Here is a 19,862-nt window from a genome sequence, read left to right as displayed (position 1 = left end):
TTTGTTCATTTTGTCTTGTTTTGGTTTGCTATGAAGCAAGTTCTGATTCGCTTGAATTCACTGTGTAATCCAGGCTTGCCTAGAACTCAATGTGATCTGCCTGGCTCTGCTTCCCGAGTGCTGGGATTAGGTGTGCATCACCACACCCAGTTAATCTACTTAATTTTTAAGTCATATAGTAGTATTTGAAATACGGAGTTAATGATATTTACCTTCATTCAAGTAAATAAAATTTTATTCAGTTTTATCTCCAGGCTCCTTTTAACAATGTAAAAACATTACCAGCTGTGATTGCTTTTAATAGCTGCTAAATATTATTTACTTGAGATTCATCTAAGAAGCATAATTAGATTTGCAGGGAAAAGATAAGAATAAGTATCAAAATTACTCTGGCCTAGTGGTACATCTGTGTAATCCCAGGCATTTAAAAATAAGAGGTACCAGAATTGCACAATCAAGACTATCCTGAGCTACCAAGAGAGTTCAGTACCTGTCTGGGGTACCAAATGAACTTAGGGCCAAACTAACAGCTCAGAATCCTTTCAAAATACGATGTTAAAAAAAATGATAGGGTTGTAGCTCAGTGGTAGTGGGTTGTCCAGCATGTATGACACCCTAGATTCAATTGACAGGAACACACACACACACACACACACACACACACACACACACACACACACACACACACGCACACACACACACTACAACAAAAAAGAGGGAGGAAGGAAGAGAAAGAAAAGAGTGGAGGGAGAAAGAAAGGGAGGAATAAAGGAAAGGAGGAAAGAGAAAGAGATGGAAAGAAAGAAAAGACTTTTTAAAAGCATGTAAAAGGAGATAAAGTAATCTCAAGTGCGTTTACAGTTGCTCCACACGCTTACTCACACCCACTGGCTGCTCTGTGACTCTTGCCTTTATCTGATACCTCACACACATTTTGCTGTTGAACCACATCAATATTTAGATTTCTTCTCTAGCGTACTTGCTTCTGTCTTTCACATCTAGGAGTTTTCTTGATCTCTGGTGATGATCCTGCGCCTAGTCATACGTGATCATACCCAGCATCCTACTGGTTCTCTCTGAAAGCTAAATGTTTAAATTCAAACACATTCTGAACTGCTTTTGTGATTTTTTTCTCCTTTGGAATTAGTTATTGTTTTTTCATTCGTGTTGTAGTCCTTTGCAATTGTATTATTGGTTTTCTTCGATCTAAATAAGCCATGGCGACTGATGTGCAATTATGATTGCCAGGTCAGGCTAATTGAAAACGATTACTGGTGGAGGCTTTTTTCTTTGCTTAGAATGGATGGATATGGACTTGTGAGCTGATTGTCTTTTCTTGATTGCTTTTTTCTTTCAAAGGTAAGGACACTAACAAGCAAAAACTGAGCACTTATGACAGTACACGGGGCACTTATGACAGTTGAAAGCTGTGTCACTGTGAAGGAGGAACATTTTCTACACTTTGCCCCATCCATACCGATATGAAAGTACTTTATATCCCTCTTCATATTCTCTTTTACCCACAAGAAGACTGCCTGTGTCACAAACTGTTTTTCAAAACTATGTAATGTTAATATTCCCTCTCCTTACACTGATGTTGGAATAGAAAGCAGAAATTAGCAGGTCACTATTCTGAAATGCATCCCTGTGCTTATTTACCTGATGGTCATGATAGCAACTTCAGGTTATTTGTTGATTTTTTTCATTGGTAAATAGTTTAGGACTTCCTTGATGATAATATTTATGCCCTTTGATTTTATAAGGTTCAAAGAAGGAGAATGTTGAGCTTTTATTTTCATTCATTGTTCTAAATATTGGAATATATTTGATTTGCATATATTTTTGAAAATGTCAAATTTACATTAACATTTAGTTATTTTCCACAATTTAAGGTTAGTGATATTTACCTATATGTGAGATACCACTTATGTATATGTTTTTAATTTCATTACACACAAAAAATACTGTATTATGTTTTTAGCCCAAAAGAACTATTTGCTTGTCATCTGCTTTTTCTGACATTCTGTATGCTTCCATAAAACACAAGTCTCTACCAGGTGATGGAAAATTCAACTTGAATTTACAAGGAAATTAGTCACCATATTCACTATTATCAAGGATCTGGGTATTATTAACATTTAATCAATACATAAAAATAAGTCTTTTATATAACAAATCTCAAACTATTTTGAAATAAGTCCATAGTCTACATGTTCTGAAAAAAACCAGCATTAGTTAAATCTAGTATCAGAGTTTTGAATCATATCAATAACTGGTTTTGGTGACGTGTGTTAGTACTCTGATCACCTTCCTGGCTGAGTCTGTAATGCTCTAGTTCATGAAATCACTGTGACTTCATGACCTTTGCAAAGTTTTAAAACTCAGTTCAGTCTAAAAGAAAAGTATGAGAAAATACCATAACCCAAATAATAACCCAATGTTTACAATCAATAGTCCTGGTACACAATTTTCCTTAGAGTCCCAAACATGACACTGTGGAACTTAAACAAGGTTCGTTGAATAAGTATCCAAGTGTGATATCAAATAATAATCTCCAAAAGAGCTGGGCTAAGTATGTGAAGTTGACACTAATTATCTTATCTTTAATATCTGTACAATTTTCTTAGTCAATCAATGGCCTAACTTTACTGCAGGTTATCAAAATAAGTCTGTTGTCTCATTTTGTGTTTATTCAATTACTTTGTATCTTCAGTGTTGGTTTGTAAATTTTATACTGAATTATCAGTCACTTGTTCATGTGTGGCTTTGCACTTGTCACCTACATTTTTTATATCTCTACATATAATCTTGAAATATATTTGAAACTCTTAGAAGTCAGTACAGACACTTCACGCTTTCTCTATAAATAATCTGTTTTGTAGTTTCAACAGAAGAAAAAATGTACTTAGTAACAGATTGGTTAGGCTCAGAAGGAAACAGATCATTTCTATATGCACACATATCTTGTTCTCTTTCTATCCTTAATTGTTTGACCTTTTATTCAGCAAAATACATTTTCTGGTACTTCTGAAAAGCCTGTGCACCTTTGATGTTCTGTAATGTTCTGTTTAGAAATCTACCATTTCCTAAATCAATTTATTTCCAAAAACTATCTCCCTCATAGTATTTATATAGAAACATGCTTCATCAGGGTGTTCTATTTTTATAGAATTGTTAAGTATAGTTTTCAATTGCAATTTGTCAATGTCTATGATTCATATTTGATTTCTCACATGATTCATATCATTTACACTTTATGGTTCATAAGAGTATATGTGCCGACATCACAGTTTAACTAAAAATAATGTGAAATTACCATTTCAAATTATTATTTAACAATAATAACTTTATCCATTGACCTCTGAACATTAATAAATAAATAAAAACTTTACTCAAAAAAGTATGTTAAGTTGAAATTTTCATAGCTATAATAAATACACAACCATAAACAAACAAACAAAAAACACAGACAAAGAAGAATCAAGCCTAAGTGTTTCTAAGAAATTCATTTTCCTTTCTCTTCTAAATGTTCACATACATTTCATTTGGTATAACTGGAAAAGTAAGATCAAGTAAATGCTTTCCATTTCTTCTCTAAGTTGTTTCTCCTCTTCTAGACTGAGATGAGAACATCTTGGTGCAATTGATATTATCTATCAGGAAATAGGAAAACAATAACCAACCACACCATCTGAAATAATGCTATGACTTGAGCTATCACTGGAGCCTCCAAGGGCAACCACGCCAACTGAGTACAGGGGGCAAGAAAAACTAAAACAAAACCGGATGCTGTACAGTTCATTGGCAGACAGAACAACATACCTACCGGTGCAGACATGCAAAGCAGATAGTGTTCATTATTTCTACTCTCCTCCCCTTAAAAAGGCGCAGGTGGCTATAAGGACCTCTGGTCTAAGCTGTCTATCCTGTGTCTTTTTCCATTGACCTTTAGACACTGCAACCCAGGTTCTGTAAGCTCTTGACTCTTGTGCTTTAGAACAGGTATCTTATTACCAGTCAGAGACCTCTCTCTGTCTCTGTGTCTCTCTCTGTCTCTGTCTGTCTGTCTGTCCCTCCTTCCCTCTTTCTCATACACAAACACACACACACACACACACACACACACACACACACACACACGCACACAAAGCTGTTCACATTTCCTGCTGCAGCATAAAAAATGTTTGGCAACTTCTTTCTGAGAACACTGCACTTTCATCCACATTCTCTGGCTAAGTATCTGAAGCCAGTTACACATTTCATCCAGAGCATCTCCTTCTTCCTGCTGCAGATTATTGTCTCCTGCGCAGTCCTGTTTCACTGGTGTACTGACCTACTCATACTCACAAGCATATGCCCATGTTCCATAAAACTCTTCTGGTTTAGGTATAAATGGCTAGTGAATATGAGCACAATTAACTATTTGCTTAAATCAAATGAGGTCCTTGAGTATCATTTATTTTAATACTTCAATCATTAAACAAATATTTCTAGGCTGTTTCAGACTTGTCATTATGATGTGTATTTAGAATACAATGGTGAGCAAACCCAAATAAGCTCCTTGTCCTCATGGATGCCACCTAAACAGTGATGATGTCCAGCCTTGATTCACTGCTGCCTGTGTGGAAATGCTTTCCATGGCTCACAATTTGTGTAATGCAGGCAGTAAACCTAGACCCCCTGTTCAGATATAGCCAATGGACAGCTGATTCTCCACGGTTGGGGGGCGGGGACAGCCTCTGACATGAACTCTGGTGGCTTCAATTTGATCACTTCCATGAAGTAGGGAGGCCAAGTGGTTACACAGAGGAAGGGGAACCTGGCTATCCAGATGAGACCTGATAGGCTGTGGTCAGGTGGTGGGGGAGGAGGGCCCTTTAATGCCAAATGCCTAGGGAAGGGAGGGGAATAGGGTGGAAGAGAAAGGGAGGGTGGGAATGGGAAGATATAAGTGAGGGGATAACAATCTGGATATCATCTGAATAAATTATAATAAATTAAAATAATAAAAAAGAAAATGACTATGCAGGTGGCAGAACAAAAAAGAAAAAAAAAACCAGAAACAAAACCCCCACAAAAAACAAAAAATATATAATGAGACAAAAGCATGTTTTTAAAAAAGTAAATCATCTTCTCATCCTTTCCCAGAATATATATAATTAAGTGGACTCTGGGTTGAGAATGAAAATGAGAAAATATGGAAGGTGATTGTTTTGTATGGCTCTAAAGTTGAATTTGTAGTGTTGGGAGAGTTTACTCCTATTGGTTGGAGAATGCTGTTTTTAGGACATTCTTTTAACTAGTGATTGATGGGAAAGGACCAAGCCCACTGTAGGTATTACTATCCCTTGGCTGGTGGTCCTGGGTTTCATAAGGAAGCAGGCTGAGCAAGCCTGGAGAGCATGCCACTAAGCAGTACCATTCCAGGCTTCCACACCAGGTCCTCCCTGGCTTCTTGCCCTGTTGAGTCCTGTACTGACTTCTCTGATGATGAACAGCAATAGAAAGTGTAAGCCCTTTCCTCCCTAACTTGCTTTTGGTCATGGTGTTTCACCACAGCAAAAGAAACCCTAATGAAGTCAAGTTGGTACCAGGAGTGAAGATCATGTGGTTTTGGGGAGGATTGTGGAAGAACTTTGGAACTTTTGGCTAGAAACTCCATTGAGTCTTGAAAGCTCAGAAAGTTGCTCTGAAGGGTCTTAGAAGATAAGAAAGTTGAGAGCAGTTCAGACAATGGAGGACTGGCATGTAATGTTCCAGAAGAAAGCAAACAAGCTACCAGGTGTTTTGTGTAAATAATCTGTGCTGTCTGGCTAGCTGGGGCTGAAGAGTCAGCCATGATTAACAAGAGACCAGCATCGTTGAAGTGAAATCTTTATATTCCTGGGCCAATCAATGCTGATCAGATGGAGCTGAGAAATTAACCATGATTAAGGGTGATTAAGAAGAGACCAAAATAACTTATGTGAACTCTTTTGGGAAGTGTTTTCTGAGAATCAACAAACAGAAGCTCTGTTCCAGAGGCGGCCAAGGCTGTACGTCAAGCTGGCAGCTTAACTTGGTAGTGTAAGAGCCACTGACGCAGTACTAGTTTTGAAGGCGTGAAAGCAGCTGAGGCTTGGCACTGTGAAAGGCCAGGAAAGGCTTTTGGTAAAGGTGCAGCCTCAGTGGCAGTTGAAGGCCAAAGATCGAAGGGGGAAGTAAAGTTGAGCCTTGGCACCACGAAGAGAGCCTATGAGAAACTATTGGTGAAACTGCAGCCCAGTTGCAGCTGAAGATGCAGGATTTTGGAGATGCCGGTTCATGGGATGACCACAATGACAGCAGCAGCAGTGAAACAGAGCCATCTGGAGCCTGGAAGACAAGTTGTGTGTGCTGCAGAGGGTGGAACCAGAGACGTGACCCAAACACCTTCAGGGAGCCCAGAAGATCGTGAGATTGTGAATGTGTGCCAGCCATTGAACACTGCATTATTTGTAATGTTGGGTTTTCTTTTATGTGGTTGTGACTGTGCCAGGTTCTTCCCACTTGAAATAAGAAAATACTTAACTTAATTTTGACTTTTACAGTTGAGAGAAGACATTTTTGGATTTTTAATAAAGAGAATGGATATTTCAAAGGGTCTAAACTCATAGTATTTTTTATTTTAGTGGAGACTGTGGGATTTTTAGACTTATTTTTGTTTTTAATGTGAGACCTGTGGAATGAATGAGAAAGGAAAATTTATGGCTTAAGGGCAATGTGTTTGTGTGTCAAGATGGAAAGGGTGTCAATTGTGCTGGAGAGTTTTATGTTCAACTTGGTACAAGTTGACACTAGCTAAAGCCAGAGCACTGTCTGCTCTTCCAGAGGGCCTGAGCTCAATTCCCTGCAACCACATGGTGGCTCACAATCCTCTATAATGTGATCCGATGCCCTCTTCTGTCATACATGCAAATAGAGCATTCATATACATAAAAATGAACAGATATGTTTAAAAAGAAAAAAAACGCAAGCCTATAGGACATTTCCTTAATTAGAGATTGAAGGGGGTGAGGCCACACCCATTAAAGTTGGTACAATCCCTGGGCCGGTGTTCTATGAGAATGCAGGCTGAGCAAGCTGTGGGGAGCAAGCCAGTGAGCAATACACTTCCACGGCTTCTGCATCAGCTCCTGCCTCCAGGTTCTTGCTCTGTTTGAGTGCCTGTCTTGACTTCCTCTGATGATGGAAGTATAAGCCAGATAAATCCTTTCCTTCCCAACCTGTGTTTGTTCATGGTGTTCAGTCACAGCAATAGAAGCCCTAACTTAGATGCCTTTTCAGCTTCTTTATATTTTTCCACTCTGGCATTGCTTTTTATTGTTCTGTCCAATACTCCAGTTGAAACACTGTTCTCCTTGGAGTCTGGCTGAGTCATAACCATTGTCTGGTTATCTGAATGTTATGAGCCCAATTAGGAGAGATAAAGTATCTTCACAAGATTTGCCACCTTGTCAGCCTCCAGCTACCACTAACAATTGATTATTTTCCTGACTATTAAGTTAATGATTTTAAATATATTTTTTGTCCTTCTGGTACAATTATGTGAGTTTGTTTATTCTTGTGGAATGCCTCAGTATTTAATTATATATTTCCTTCATACAGCCTCTTCCTGAGAAAAGGGAAAGTAAATTTTGTCCAATATTTAGCAGAATTCAGAAGTATGATCAAATTACATAATTATAAATCTAAAGAAATATCAGGTGGAATAGTTAAACGGTGCTTGTTAGTGAAAGCAGGCATGACACACTTCAAAAAGCTATCAATATCAAGATCAATATTTATGGTTCTGCACTAAATGTTCTTTATATAATGGAGAACTTGGCTATATAGAAATGTTTATACAGATTATTCAACTATCTATACCCTTGTTTTTACTTCTTGTAATTTCAGAGAGAGCTGCATGGCTCAACAACTTCCCTGAACTAGACACTACTCTCAGAGGGCGTAATGAAATGCACACTGGGAGAAAATTGTTTCCTGCTGTTTTCTGTGTTACACATTTTGTTTCACTAATGTATAGCTATAGGATGCATAGTTATTTCCTTTCCCATCTCAAACTTGACCCCTCACCATCTCCTCTGTCCTTGAGCCTGGCATCCTGCTGGTCTGGCAGGCATCAAAAAGGCATGGGCTGGGAGCCAAACGGATCCTTACAAGGACGCTGGGAGAGGCAGCCTGACATAGATTCAATAATTAGCACAATGCCAGACACGATACTCAATAAGGACCTGCTAAATTAATGGATGTGTGTGTTGCCTGGTTGTTGTAAACGCTTCAGGTTGATAACCTGGGCTAATTGGGTGAGCATTATAAATGAAAATGGAGGCATGATCAGCTCTTCTCCCAGCCGAGTCAATAAACTTATTTAACAACTTATTTAAGAGATAGAAATGTTGAGCTCATTTTTAATATTCATGCCAAAAGCTTTAACAATGTTAAACCAACTCCAGAATTGTATCTATCATCTTAAATAACAAAGATGCTTTGAAAGAAAAGCAGACAGTAAATTTTAAGGTAAGTTTTAGGACAGCACATAATTCTATTATATAAAGTACCTCAGTGGCAAAGACTATTTATGATCCAATAGCTCTTGCTACAATGACAGTTTAAATTCTACAACCCAGAGACGAAATGATACATCTCTATAACATTCTGAAAATCCCAACAGTTATTACTTATTATTGAGTTCTTCAGACTGTATCACATTTAATCACATCATAAATACAAAATAAATTCCAGTTAGCATATTTTCTATTTGTTTTGCAGTTTGTTTTTAAAACATACTTTTATCCCACAAAGGTAAGAAGAAGAAGAAGAAGAAGAAGAAGAAGAAGAAGAAGAAGAAGAAGAAGAAGAAGAAAAAAGAAATAGGCTAACCACATTCAACCATGTCTCTAAAGGCATGGATATGTCCATACTCATAAAAGTAAATGTAACTCCAGATTTTGAAATAGATATACACTTCTCATAGGCTCAGCACCACAGCAGGTAGCCACACTTCCCTCGCATATTTCTGTCTTTATTTCACCTTCAAATACTTATTTCAATGGCTGCACTTTAGGAACTACAAATATATAACCTTATTGTTTTAGGAGAAAATATTTTTTAAAATCTTATGTATACAATAATCTTGTGTACAATGAAATATGATAATAATCATGCTGTCATTTCTCTCTCCAGTTTTTCCCTGAGTCGCTCACTCAATAAATGTCCCTCCCAATTTGTGTCTTCTTCTTTTTTGAAAACAAGCAAACAAACAAAAACCACAGAGTCCAATTAAAGTTGCCCATATGCAAACAGATGTTGGAGCTACCCAGTGGAGATTGGGCAGCCTACGTCAGTGCCACATCCCGAAAGAAGAGTGACTCCACGTTCCTCAGGAGCTGTCAACTGAAGAATAGGTCCTCAGTGACGGCAGACTTCTTGAACTCCTCTCTGGGAGGAAACACTTCAATAACCTTAAAGCCCCATTAAGAACTCAAATTTGAAATGCTGTGGTGTTATTCAGTGCCTTGATACAAAACGATGATTTTATTTATTTTAAGATTGAAGCACTGAACTCTGGAAAAAGCAGAAATCCCCCGGTATACTCACAATTATAGTTAACCTTCCCATCCGTAGAAATCATTGTACAGAAAAAGAACAGTTGTGCTGTTTAAGATGTAGAAGAAGAGGAATGCTAACACATTAGGCTCTGGGTCAGTTACTTATTGTGTCACCAGAAGTGGAGCCAGTAGCTGTGATGGCCTTCTGTCAGTAATACGGTAAGCAAGAAGAGGTTTCAGCACAGAATGCACATAACAACTGCTTACAGTAACGTATATATTTGGTCATTTTCAAAGTCTGAAAATATACTATTTTTCTTGATTAAGCCAAGAAAGCAAATTAAACATTGGACTTTGAGACAGTTACTTTCCAGCTCATATATCCTTTCACCAGTTAGATCTATAGGTTTAACTCTAATACATTTCTGTCCTTATATGCTGAAATACATCCTTTCATTGCTAGAATAAAGTTCTTCCTCCGACTGTCTTACTTTTAACTTCCCACTCCATGCTTGGTCCCATGTCGACTGTCTGAGACCCCCCTGAGGCCCCCCCAAAAAGCCAGGCCATCAGGATAGTGCTGGGGATCATGAATCCATGGCAAGTTCACGCTAGTAATCAGAATTTTCTAAAGGTCTTTTTCACCCCCATCCATACATAGTTGAAAGCCACATTGATCCATTGATGGCTGAGTGATCACCCTAATAAGTTCACTGTTCTCTGTGGAAGACTTTCTATCTGACTTGGTTGAGACGTTAAGTTATGCAGAATCTCACCTACACCTTTATGGCCCCAGGAATACAATTTCCCATGAAATAGTTGGTGTCTTTCTAATGATGGCGGGTGGGCGGATTTTTAGGCCTTCCATTTGAGAGATCTTTCTTACATACACATTAAGGCTGGAGGGCTATTGCTATAAAAATCTAACATCTCCTTGTGTGCTACAAGCTTCCTCCATCCCCATCCTGCCTCCCAAGTCTGGGAACTGAAGGTTGACCTTTGTTGTGAGCTTCCTCCTGTGTGGAACTGCATGCATCTAGGTCAGCAAATACTGTTATCTCAGGTCAAGATTTTCTCTACTATCAGTGTTTCCTGAGGAAAAATGTGAGCTGAGGACTAATGACAAAGAAAATTACTTCACAGGGTCAATTGATCTTCACCTACAAATATAAACAACTATATAATTGTCCACTGTTATATTAATTACCCACTCTAATAATCATTTGTAAATGTAAAATTAGCAAGAGTAGGGTCTGGGGAGATGTGGTAAGTGGTTTGGAATGTAGTAACACATTTCAGAGTGTTTTGGTTTTGGTTGTGTTCCTATAAATTCCGCTTCTATGATTGGAATCATAATTGTTATGATTCCTAGAGTTTCCATAGAACAGAAAAGGTGTCATTTCCTTTGCAGTGGGATCTCTTTGGGACAGCTCACCCCTGTGAGCCCATCTGCCCTTTCTGTCTCTGTCTTTTAATTAACATTTGGAAAAGGACAATGACTTTGTAGATAACAGGCCTGGGAACAGAGACTCAGAAAATGAGGTGAAGTCTGTCAATCTTCAGCCTTGCCAAAGAGCATGCAATAGTGTTACTCAGGATATAAAATCATTCATAGGCCATACATTCTCAAAGCAATGTGACCTTCACACACACACACACACACACACACACACACACACACACACACAGAGTAAAGTATCTTGAAAGAAGAGAAATCAACTGAAAGTAGGAAAACTAATTCTAAATTAAGAGGTTTAATTTAGATAAACCCAGGAAAAGGGTCGTCAAAAGGATTTCCTGGCACTTACCTTTTCTGCTGACTGGGCTGTACCAAAAAAGATGGGTATGAAAGCTAACCAAATGATGCAAGTGGTGTACATGGTAAATCCAATAGGTTTGGCTTCGTTGAATGTCTCTGGGACCCCTCTCGTTTTAATGGCGTAAACAGTACAAGTGACCATCAGCAGGATACTGTATCCCAGTGAACAAATGAGTGACAGATCAGAAATGTCACACTTGAGCACTCCCCTGGCATTCTCGGGATCTAGGGTTCGCTGTTCTCCATAGTCAATGACGGTGTGGGGGGGATCCACCACAAACCATACAAACACTCCAAGGAGCTGGACGGAGATGAGGCTGAAGGTGATTACCAGCTGGGACGCTGGGCTGATAAACTTAGGTGCTGTGACGGATTTCTTCCCTTGCTCAAATATTCGGTGGATACGGTTTGTTTTGGTCAGGAGTGCTGCATAGCTGAAACACATACCAAGTCCCAGGAAGATCCGTCGGAAGGAGCATATGATTGTGTCAGGTGCTGCAATCATCAAAAAGGTGATCGAGTAACAGAGAAAAATCCCGGTTAGAAGCACGTAACTTAGTTCCCGCCCGGAAGCTCTCACGATAGGTGTGTCATTATAGCGGACAAAGGTCACGATCACAAAGGTGGTAGCAATGATTCCCAATATTGCTATGAACACAGGTACTACAGCCCAGGGAGAATGCCATTCCAATTTGATGATGGGGATCCTCTGGCAACCTGTGCGGTTGACGTTTGGTCTCTGATCCAAAGGGCACAGTTCACAGGAGAGTTCATCCACCTGATAGTTATAACCCTCACAGCGTTCACAATGCCAGCAGCAAGGGACCCCTTTCACGGTTTTCTTCCTCTCCCCGGGCTTGCACGGCAGGCTGCAGACAGATGCCGGGTGTGTGCGCTCTCTATTAGCCCACTGCATGTCTTCCACCTGTGGGCATAAAAAATTAATGAGCCTTCCATTTTCTCCCATTTATAATATCCTAATCCTAGCCACAGGTTTGTAATAAATCACCGAATGCTGACAGTACAAATACAGTTTACCATAATAAGAGTCTCATTTTTTCTCTTGATATTGACTTTAGAAAAGTGTTAAGTGATTGGGTTCGATCAATCATTCGGATCATCAACTGGATGAGCGTCATTACTTTCTACTTACCTCCTCATGGCTGACCACTATGATATTAAAGAAAGATTTATTGACCCAAACAGTTTTAATATGAAAGCTTTAAAAATTATTTAAGAGGGCCAAAAACAAAATAAAGCAAAAAATCCCCATAGAAAGATATTTCAGAGCTAATCATGAGTATATATGCCGAAATTGTTCAAATACTGGATTAAGACACAAAAGGATATCAACAATGGTTCCTGAATTTCTAACATTGTCAGGGAAATATGTTATTTTGAAAGGAAATGACATAAGGAGTTAACCTCTGACTCCTCTATTGCTCCTGGATATACCAATGTTTACATGCTGGACATCCACATTGAAAAAACTGGTTAAAAATGATGTTTACTGCTGAATGTTTGCCATCTTCATGAAGGCGGGAAGCAATGAAATTAGTAGCAATGAGAATATACAAGGGGAGACAGAAAAGGCACCACACAGAGATGTGAAAAACAAGAGGGCCAATTTGAAAGTTAGTGGGATTTGGAAGCTTCAAAGGGGCACATAGAAAAACAAAGTGAAAATTTAATTTGCCAAGGTCAACTTCATTAACAGTCTACAAGAAGAATTACTGCACCCCACGGCAGTCATCTCCCCAGGTGGCCCCCAGTGCCCTCCCCTCCTTGAAGCTGTGCACTCTCAATCTGAAAAGAGTGACCTATTTAAACAGCGCATTTCAAGGGATAATAGTCTTGGCTTCTGAAGCTCAGCCACACAGGTCACTTTTAGCCTCTGCTTTGTTTTCTCCTATGTTGGCCATGGCTTCCATCAAGCCCCCAGATAACGTCAGCCCTTGCTTACATCTTGACTTGTGTAGTCACCAAACTTGAACAACCCATGAAGTTCTTCTTGAACACTCATGCTCAGAAGTTCTGTAAGGTACTTAAGTGTTTATTGTTTCTATATTTTGGTAGTTCTGGGTGTCCATTGCCCTCTGCTGCCCCTCCCCCACTGATCCTTTTCTTCTTCCCAACTATTTCAACTTCTCCTTTCATATCTTTTGTCTGTTTAGGAAATCCACTAAGCTCAATGACAATTACTTAGCTATAAGCCTATGGATTTCAGAGTTATTTTCACACAGCATTAAAAAAGCTAATGCAGCTCAAATTAAGTTTTCCCAGTCTGTGGCCGCCATAACTCTAACATCAGTCTGGTCATCCACGAAGAACATAAACTCGGTAACGGTAACAGCAGTCACCAAGTGTGCAATTTCAGCCATGCGCCCCTGTCACTTCTAAGGACTTTAAGGACCAGGTGACTGGCGCTATTCTTCTATTCTTCTGGAAAATGACTTAAGAATACATTCCTCCTTAAACCTTTCTTGAACACTTGAGGTCAGGAATTGCAGTCCCTAGTTCCTAAACACAGCACTGCTGGGCATACCTGAATCTACCAAGATGGAATAAGGAACTTAAATGTCTTTAATTCAAATATACTTTCGTAAGAAAGGCAATGTTTTTTCATGTGCCACGTCATCACAGAAAACTCCCAAAACTATCCTCTCTGCTTTCCATTAAAGAAAACTAACTTTTTCACAACTCTAGTAATTTTCTATTAAGTTTTAATGATGTTAAATGCATATTTATCTACTTGGGGGTTTTAGTAAGATAGAAAGAAATTTGAATTAAAAGTATGCAGCCAGAACCTTCTCAAAAATATTGAAATATAAAATATTCTATTTAGTGGCTGAAATACTGATTTTATTTTTTTGTTCTTATTTTTCTTTTTTACATATACATTTATATTATTATACATATATACAATAAACTACCAACAGCAAGAAAACAATGAAACCATCAGGAATTATATATGTGTTACATTCATAGGGTTTTGGCTATTTGTATTTGGCAGTCTTGAAGAAAATATCTTTCCTATCTTGGTGTACCTAAAATTCGGAATGTAAATCAATATCTATCATAGCTCACCTTATCAACTTAAAACATCTATCTAGACCTAAAAACATCTTAATTCCTAAACAACTAAGCTTAATTGTAAAATTAAACTCTCTGGTCTTCAACCCATCAAAGACTTGAGAAGGAATAAAATTAATTATCTGAGTAGACAGGAAGTGCAGTTTAGCAGCTTCCAAAAAGAGAAAATGACAGAGACAGTTTGCTGCCTGAACAGTCACCCAAAACTCTCTATAAGGCTGGAGCATCATCTTCAGCCTTCTGGCTCAATATATCTGAGAGACATATTTGTGAGACAGGAGATATTGAGGGCTTGATACTCAATTTAGACCACAATGAACTCATAATAAGGTACATTTGAAGGTTACATTTCAAAGCTAATTATTATAGACTTAAATTGAAATTTGTCTAAGGCTTCTAGAGATTTATGATAGTAAATCCAAAAAAGAAATTAAAGCCAGCAAAAAAGTCTCAAAAAGATTAAACTTCACAATTAACAGGATAAAAATTGGTTGTCTATTACTACATGTTTGTTAGCTCGATTCTCAACACACTTTCATTTATTCCAAAGAATATGTGTTTACAAAAATTTTGGCTCCAATAGACACTAAAACTATTATTTGAAGTTAAAAATGATTAAATGCTTTTTCTAAGTTTTGTGTACAATGAACCAATGAAAAACCTTTTTTGTAGGTGATCTATAAAATTAGAAGATTATTAAATATAGTAAGTCATGCTGGTTTATATCTGCAACCTCAGAATATGGGGGTCTGAGGCAGGCAGATTGCCATGGGAGTTAAGACGGGCTGGGTACATAGGGAACCCTAACTAGGGCAGTGTAGCCCGAACTACAGAGTGAGACCTTATCTCAAACAAACACACGGAACAGCGGCCTGGAGAAACGTGACCACCGGCACAAACAAACATAGCAGCCGGCCTGGAAAGACATGACCACTGACACATCGTGGCAGGAACACGATGACAATAACCAACCACTTTCTGCCTAGATTCAAGTCTCATATAATAAGATGAAACCCACTTTGGCATCTTTACTGGGCGAAGAACCTATGATGTGACAGGTTATAGGCACTAGAGGGAAACATACTAAAATTATGGTAAATGGACAATGTATTTTTTTTAACCTCCTAATGACATTACTATATCCATAGGTTAATGTATCTTTTAATTCTTTGACAAGCTCTAATATGCCATTATGGTAAAAGTGCTAAGTTTTAACATAGGAAGGAACAGACAACAAAATAATAAAGGATCTGTGTGTGTGTGTGTGTGTGTGTGTGTGTGTGTGTGTGTGTGTGAAGCACATAGCCAACATCATCCCAATTTGGTAAAAACTTGAAATAATTCCATTAAAATCAAGATTAGAAAAGGGTTATCTACCACATTTTTTCATTTAGAATTTATAAGCCCTTATTAGATAAGTAATACAAGAGAAGGGATTTAAAGGATACAGATAGGAAAAAAAGTCAAATTATAATTTGCATGTAATATGCTATTATATATGAGATCCTGATAATTCTACCTGGAAACATCTAGAAATGATGAATGTATTCAGCAAAATGGCACGATACAAAACTGAGGCTTCCTGTGTACCAACAAGCATGATGAGAAGAAATGATATCCGAACATCCATTCACAGCCCTCAAAATATATAGGAATAAAATTAAGGAGGTAAAAGTATAGAACAACAAAAAAATTTTAATCTCAAGAAGGAAATTGAGAAAGACACTAGAAGAAGACATTGCAGTTTTATGTAATATTTTATGTTTAAACAATAATTAAAATCCCATAGAACAACAGCAGCAGAGGAAGGCTATGAAGGTATGACTCAGCAGTTAACAACACTTGTTCTTACAGAGGATGTGCGCTGCTTCTCAGCACCCACATGGCAGTTCTCTAGTTCCAGAGATTATGACACCCTCTTCTGGCACCTATGGGCTGGGACACATATGGTGCACAGACATACATGCAGGCAAAACACTCATATACATAAAATAAAAATGAATAATGCTTGTTTAAGAATATACATAAAATCTTATTTTAACTGGCAATTCAAAGTGAAAATGAGAATTATTTCATTTGTTGTGCCACTAAAATTAAAATGCTTAGAAATAAACTTAGCTAAAGCAGTTTCAGATATATTCATTAGAACTATGAAAGTTTATTAAAAATTAAACAAAATAGAAAGCACTTGAAAGTCTATGACCATAGACAATAACACTTACTATTAATAAGATGATAATACCTCAAATTTAATCTACAGATTAAAACAATGCCTAACAAAATCTTCAGTAGATCTTTTTGTAAAAATTGACCAGTAGATCCAAAATTACATATTAAGGGATCTAGAAAAAAAACAAAATAATTTTAAAAATGGAAAACAAAGTTGGCACTCACACTGATTTTAAAAATATTTATTTTGATATGTTTTGCCTGCCTATGTGTATATCACCATGTACACACCTGGTGCAAGCAGAGCCCTGGAGTTACAGACCACTACAAGCCTCCACATTGGTGCTGGGAACAGAACCTGGATGCTCTGGAATGGCAGAAGCTGCTCTTAACCACCGAGTCATCTCTTTAGCCCACTAAAGCTGACATTAAAGTTCACTGCTAAAGAGATCTGATGCTGGTATAAACATAAACAAAATAGTAGAATAGAAACAATAATTTAGAGATAAATTTTGCATGTACGGTCAATAAAGTTTTGAAAATATGAAGACTAGTGGACATTCACACACACAAAAGAGTGAGTTAGATCCCTGCACACACTAAGTGCCAGTCATGTGGCTCAGGTTTAACTCAGATTTTCCTTTTGGAATAAGAGCTGCATTTCACATCAACATAGTACTAAAAGTGGTGGAACAGACTTGAAATGCACTAAAAATAGGTAGACTGTGGGCAAGAAGAGAATAAAATGACGTTTAGACTTCTGATCCGTAATTCAGTCCTTTACTGCCACATCTTATATTTGAACCATCGCTAACCTACAAAGCCATGTGTATCCTTGGTCTGTGCTACCACAAGGTGATGTGAAATATCTAAGCACTTATTAATGGCATGTAATGATGTACTTATCTATTGGCACATATATACATATATAAACATATATAAAGTATTTGGTTGGTTTTAACAACACACACATATATGTGTATACACCAAGCCATGCATCCATTAAATCATATGATCTAAGATTTAATTGCAAAATATTTTAATGATCAAATTATTGAATACATTGTTTAAGTAAATATAGAATATTTGGCAATGAATTATATTAGTATATGCATAAATTGAGAATTTTCTGACATAGCATGTCAGAAATAGCAAGAAACATACATAACTAATTAGAATATTCTGAAAGTTTAAAAGATTTTCCACCAGTGTGTTTTAGTCCTCAGCAGACTTTCACATTATTGACTTTTACTTCTAATTAGTAATGAAAGACACATTTAACTGAAGTTAGCTCCCACAAAACACTGATGCCATGTATTTAATGCATTTATTCAATTGTGAGATATAAATTGCATTTTAATATTTATAGAGAAATTTTAATCCAGCAACATGGCTACTCTGGCAAGGGATCAAATCCAAAGACAGAGACCTGTGTGGTCCTGCTAGGATACTGACATTAATCTCTCCAGCTGGAATACAGACACACTTTAGTACAATCCCAAATAATAATGATGTCTAATTGAGAGACAGAAAATGCAACAAATCAGAGAAAGATTTGACAGAATGCATCAGAGATAGGATATGCCCACCTTTCATGCAGACAGGCAGGAAATACAAGCTACTTAAGAGGAACGCAGAATGTCCTGTCCATTGGCTAGATCTGGGTAGGGGTTTGAAGTTTACTGCATGTTTTGTCCTTGGCTGGTGCCATAGTTTGAGCAGGACCCCTGGGCCCAGATCTGCCCATCGTAATGTTCTTCTTGTAGGTTTCTAGGACCCTCTGGGTCCTTCTATTTCCCCATTCTCCCATGACTTTCACGCGAACTCTGGTGCCCCATATTTGACCACGTCCCCTGGAGGGGGTGACCTGGTGGCACTCAGAGGAAGGACAGCAGGTTACCAAGAAGAGACTTGATTCCCTATGAGCATATACAGGGGGAGGTAATCCCCCTCAGGAACAGTCATAGGGGAGGGGAGTAAGGGGAAAGCAGGAGGGAGGGAGGAATGGAAGGCTACAAGGGATGGGATAACAATTGAGATGTAATAGGAATAAATTAATAAAATATATTTTTTAAAAGAGAGGAGTGCAGAGAGAGTGGCTAGGAACAGAGTACAGCACAGGAATATAGTAACGTTTGTGCAGGCAGCGCAGTACAATTTGGAACAGTTTGGTTGGGGTTGGTGTAGGCAGTTCAGTTTGTGGAGTTCAGAGATAGTTTTTCCAAGCAGAGCAGAGTTTTTCCAACTTGGAAGCCTAGAGAAGTCAGATTGAATCAGTCAGCTTGGAGAGGAGTTTTCAGCCAGAACAGCTGAAACCAGCCAGCAAGAGTTCAGAATGAATTAGAAAGCATGAGCTTATTCAGCAGTAAGTCTTGAAGGCTGAAAACATTCTAGGCCTCGGTTAGCGGATGGAAGATGGAAGCTGAGGCCTTCAAGGAAGTGACTTGAAGAAGCTTGGATTGCACCCAGGCTGGAAGCTTCCAGGCCGAGGCCTAGGGACAGTTAGATAGAAACACTCTGGCCTCAGCTCAAGCCACGCATCTGTAAAGCTTGGGTGTGGCTGTCATCTCATCCCATCATCTGAGGACATGAAAACAGCATTCACATATATTTAGCTGAATTTACATTCAAAATAGAAATGCTGTGAATACTTTCAAAGTAATAAGCAAATGTACTAAACCATTTTGAGAAGTTTAAGTATTATTTTTATAGAAAAAATCAGATGAGTTATACCTATATAAAATTTTATTTAAAGAAATACTTGAAAATCCAGTTATCGTCATCTAGAATATGCAATATAGTACACATAGCAAAACAATCATGTCAATGGCTTATGGTCAAAATGTGCAATTCTATGGTATCAAATTAGAATTAGCATGAATTTATAACCAAGACTCTTTCTTGATATTACTATGGCAAATAGTACATGCCACTCAGGGATCTGCACGTCAGAGTGCTGGGAGGAATCTCTGTTACAAGGTTGCTATATACTTCTCAGTTGGCAAGAATATTGTAAATTTGGTTTCCTGCCCTCTTTTTTTTTTTTTACCCTGCACTCTTCTTTAACCTACTCTTCGACTATATATAACCTAACACTCATAATTTGTACATTGCATCTCCAAGTTTGAAGCCAATAGCAAGATGGTCTTCTCCCTCTGTGTGGAAGTAGAGTAAATATAGGGAGCCATACACCAACTTCCAGAAAACAGCAG

At 38.0% G+C, this 19,862-nt stretch overlaps 1 protein-coding gene across 10 annotated transcripts in view; it reads right to left on the bottom strand.

The window, feature by feature from the left end:
* GRM8 (glutamate metabotropic receptor 8) overlaps positions 1 to 19,862 on the bottom strand; it is an 855,522-nt gene that overhangs the window by 74,832 nt on the left and 760,828 nt on the right. For all 10 annotated transcript variants that reach the window (XM_084788018.1, XM_084788015.1, XM_084788014.1 and 7 more), the window contains one exon: positions 11,378 to 12,313. In XM_084788018.1, coding sequence (XP_084644144.1) covers positions 11,378 to 12,313 — 936 coding nt within the window. The remainder of the gene's footprint in view (positions 1 to 11,377; positions 12,314 to 19,862) is intronic.

Source organism: Acomys minous, assembly GCF_964271855.1.
Source record: "Acomys minous genome assembly, chromosome: 6".
In the NCBI taxonomy this organism is placed as follows: domain Eukaryota; kingdom Metazoa; phylum Chordata; class Mammalia; order Rodentia; family Muridae; genus Acomys; species Acomys minous.
The sequence above is the reverse complement of the archived record's forward strand: the minus strand, read 5'-3'. Positions and strand labels throughout refer to the sequence as shown.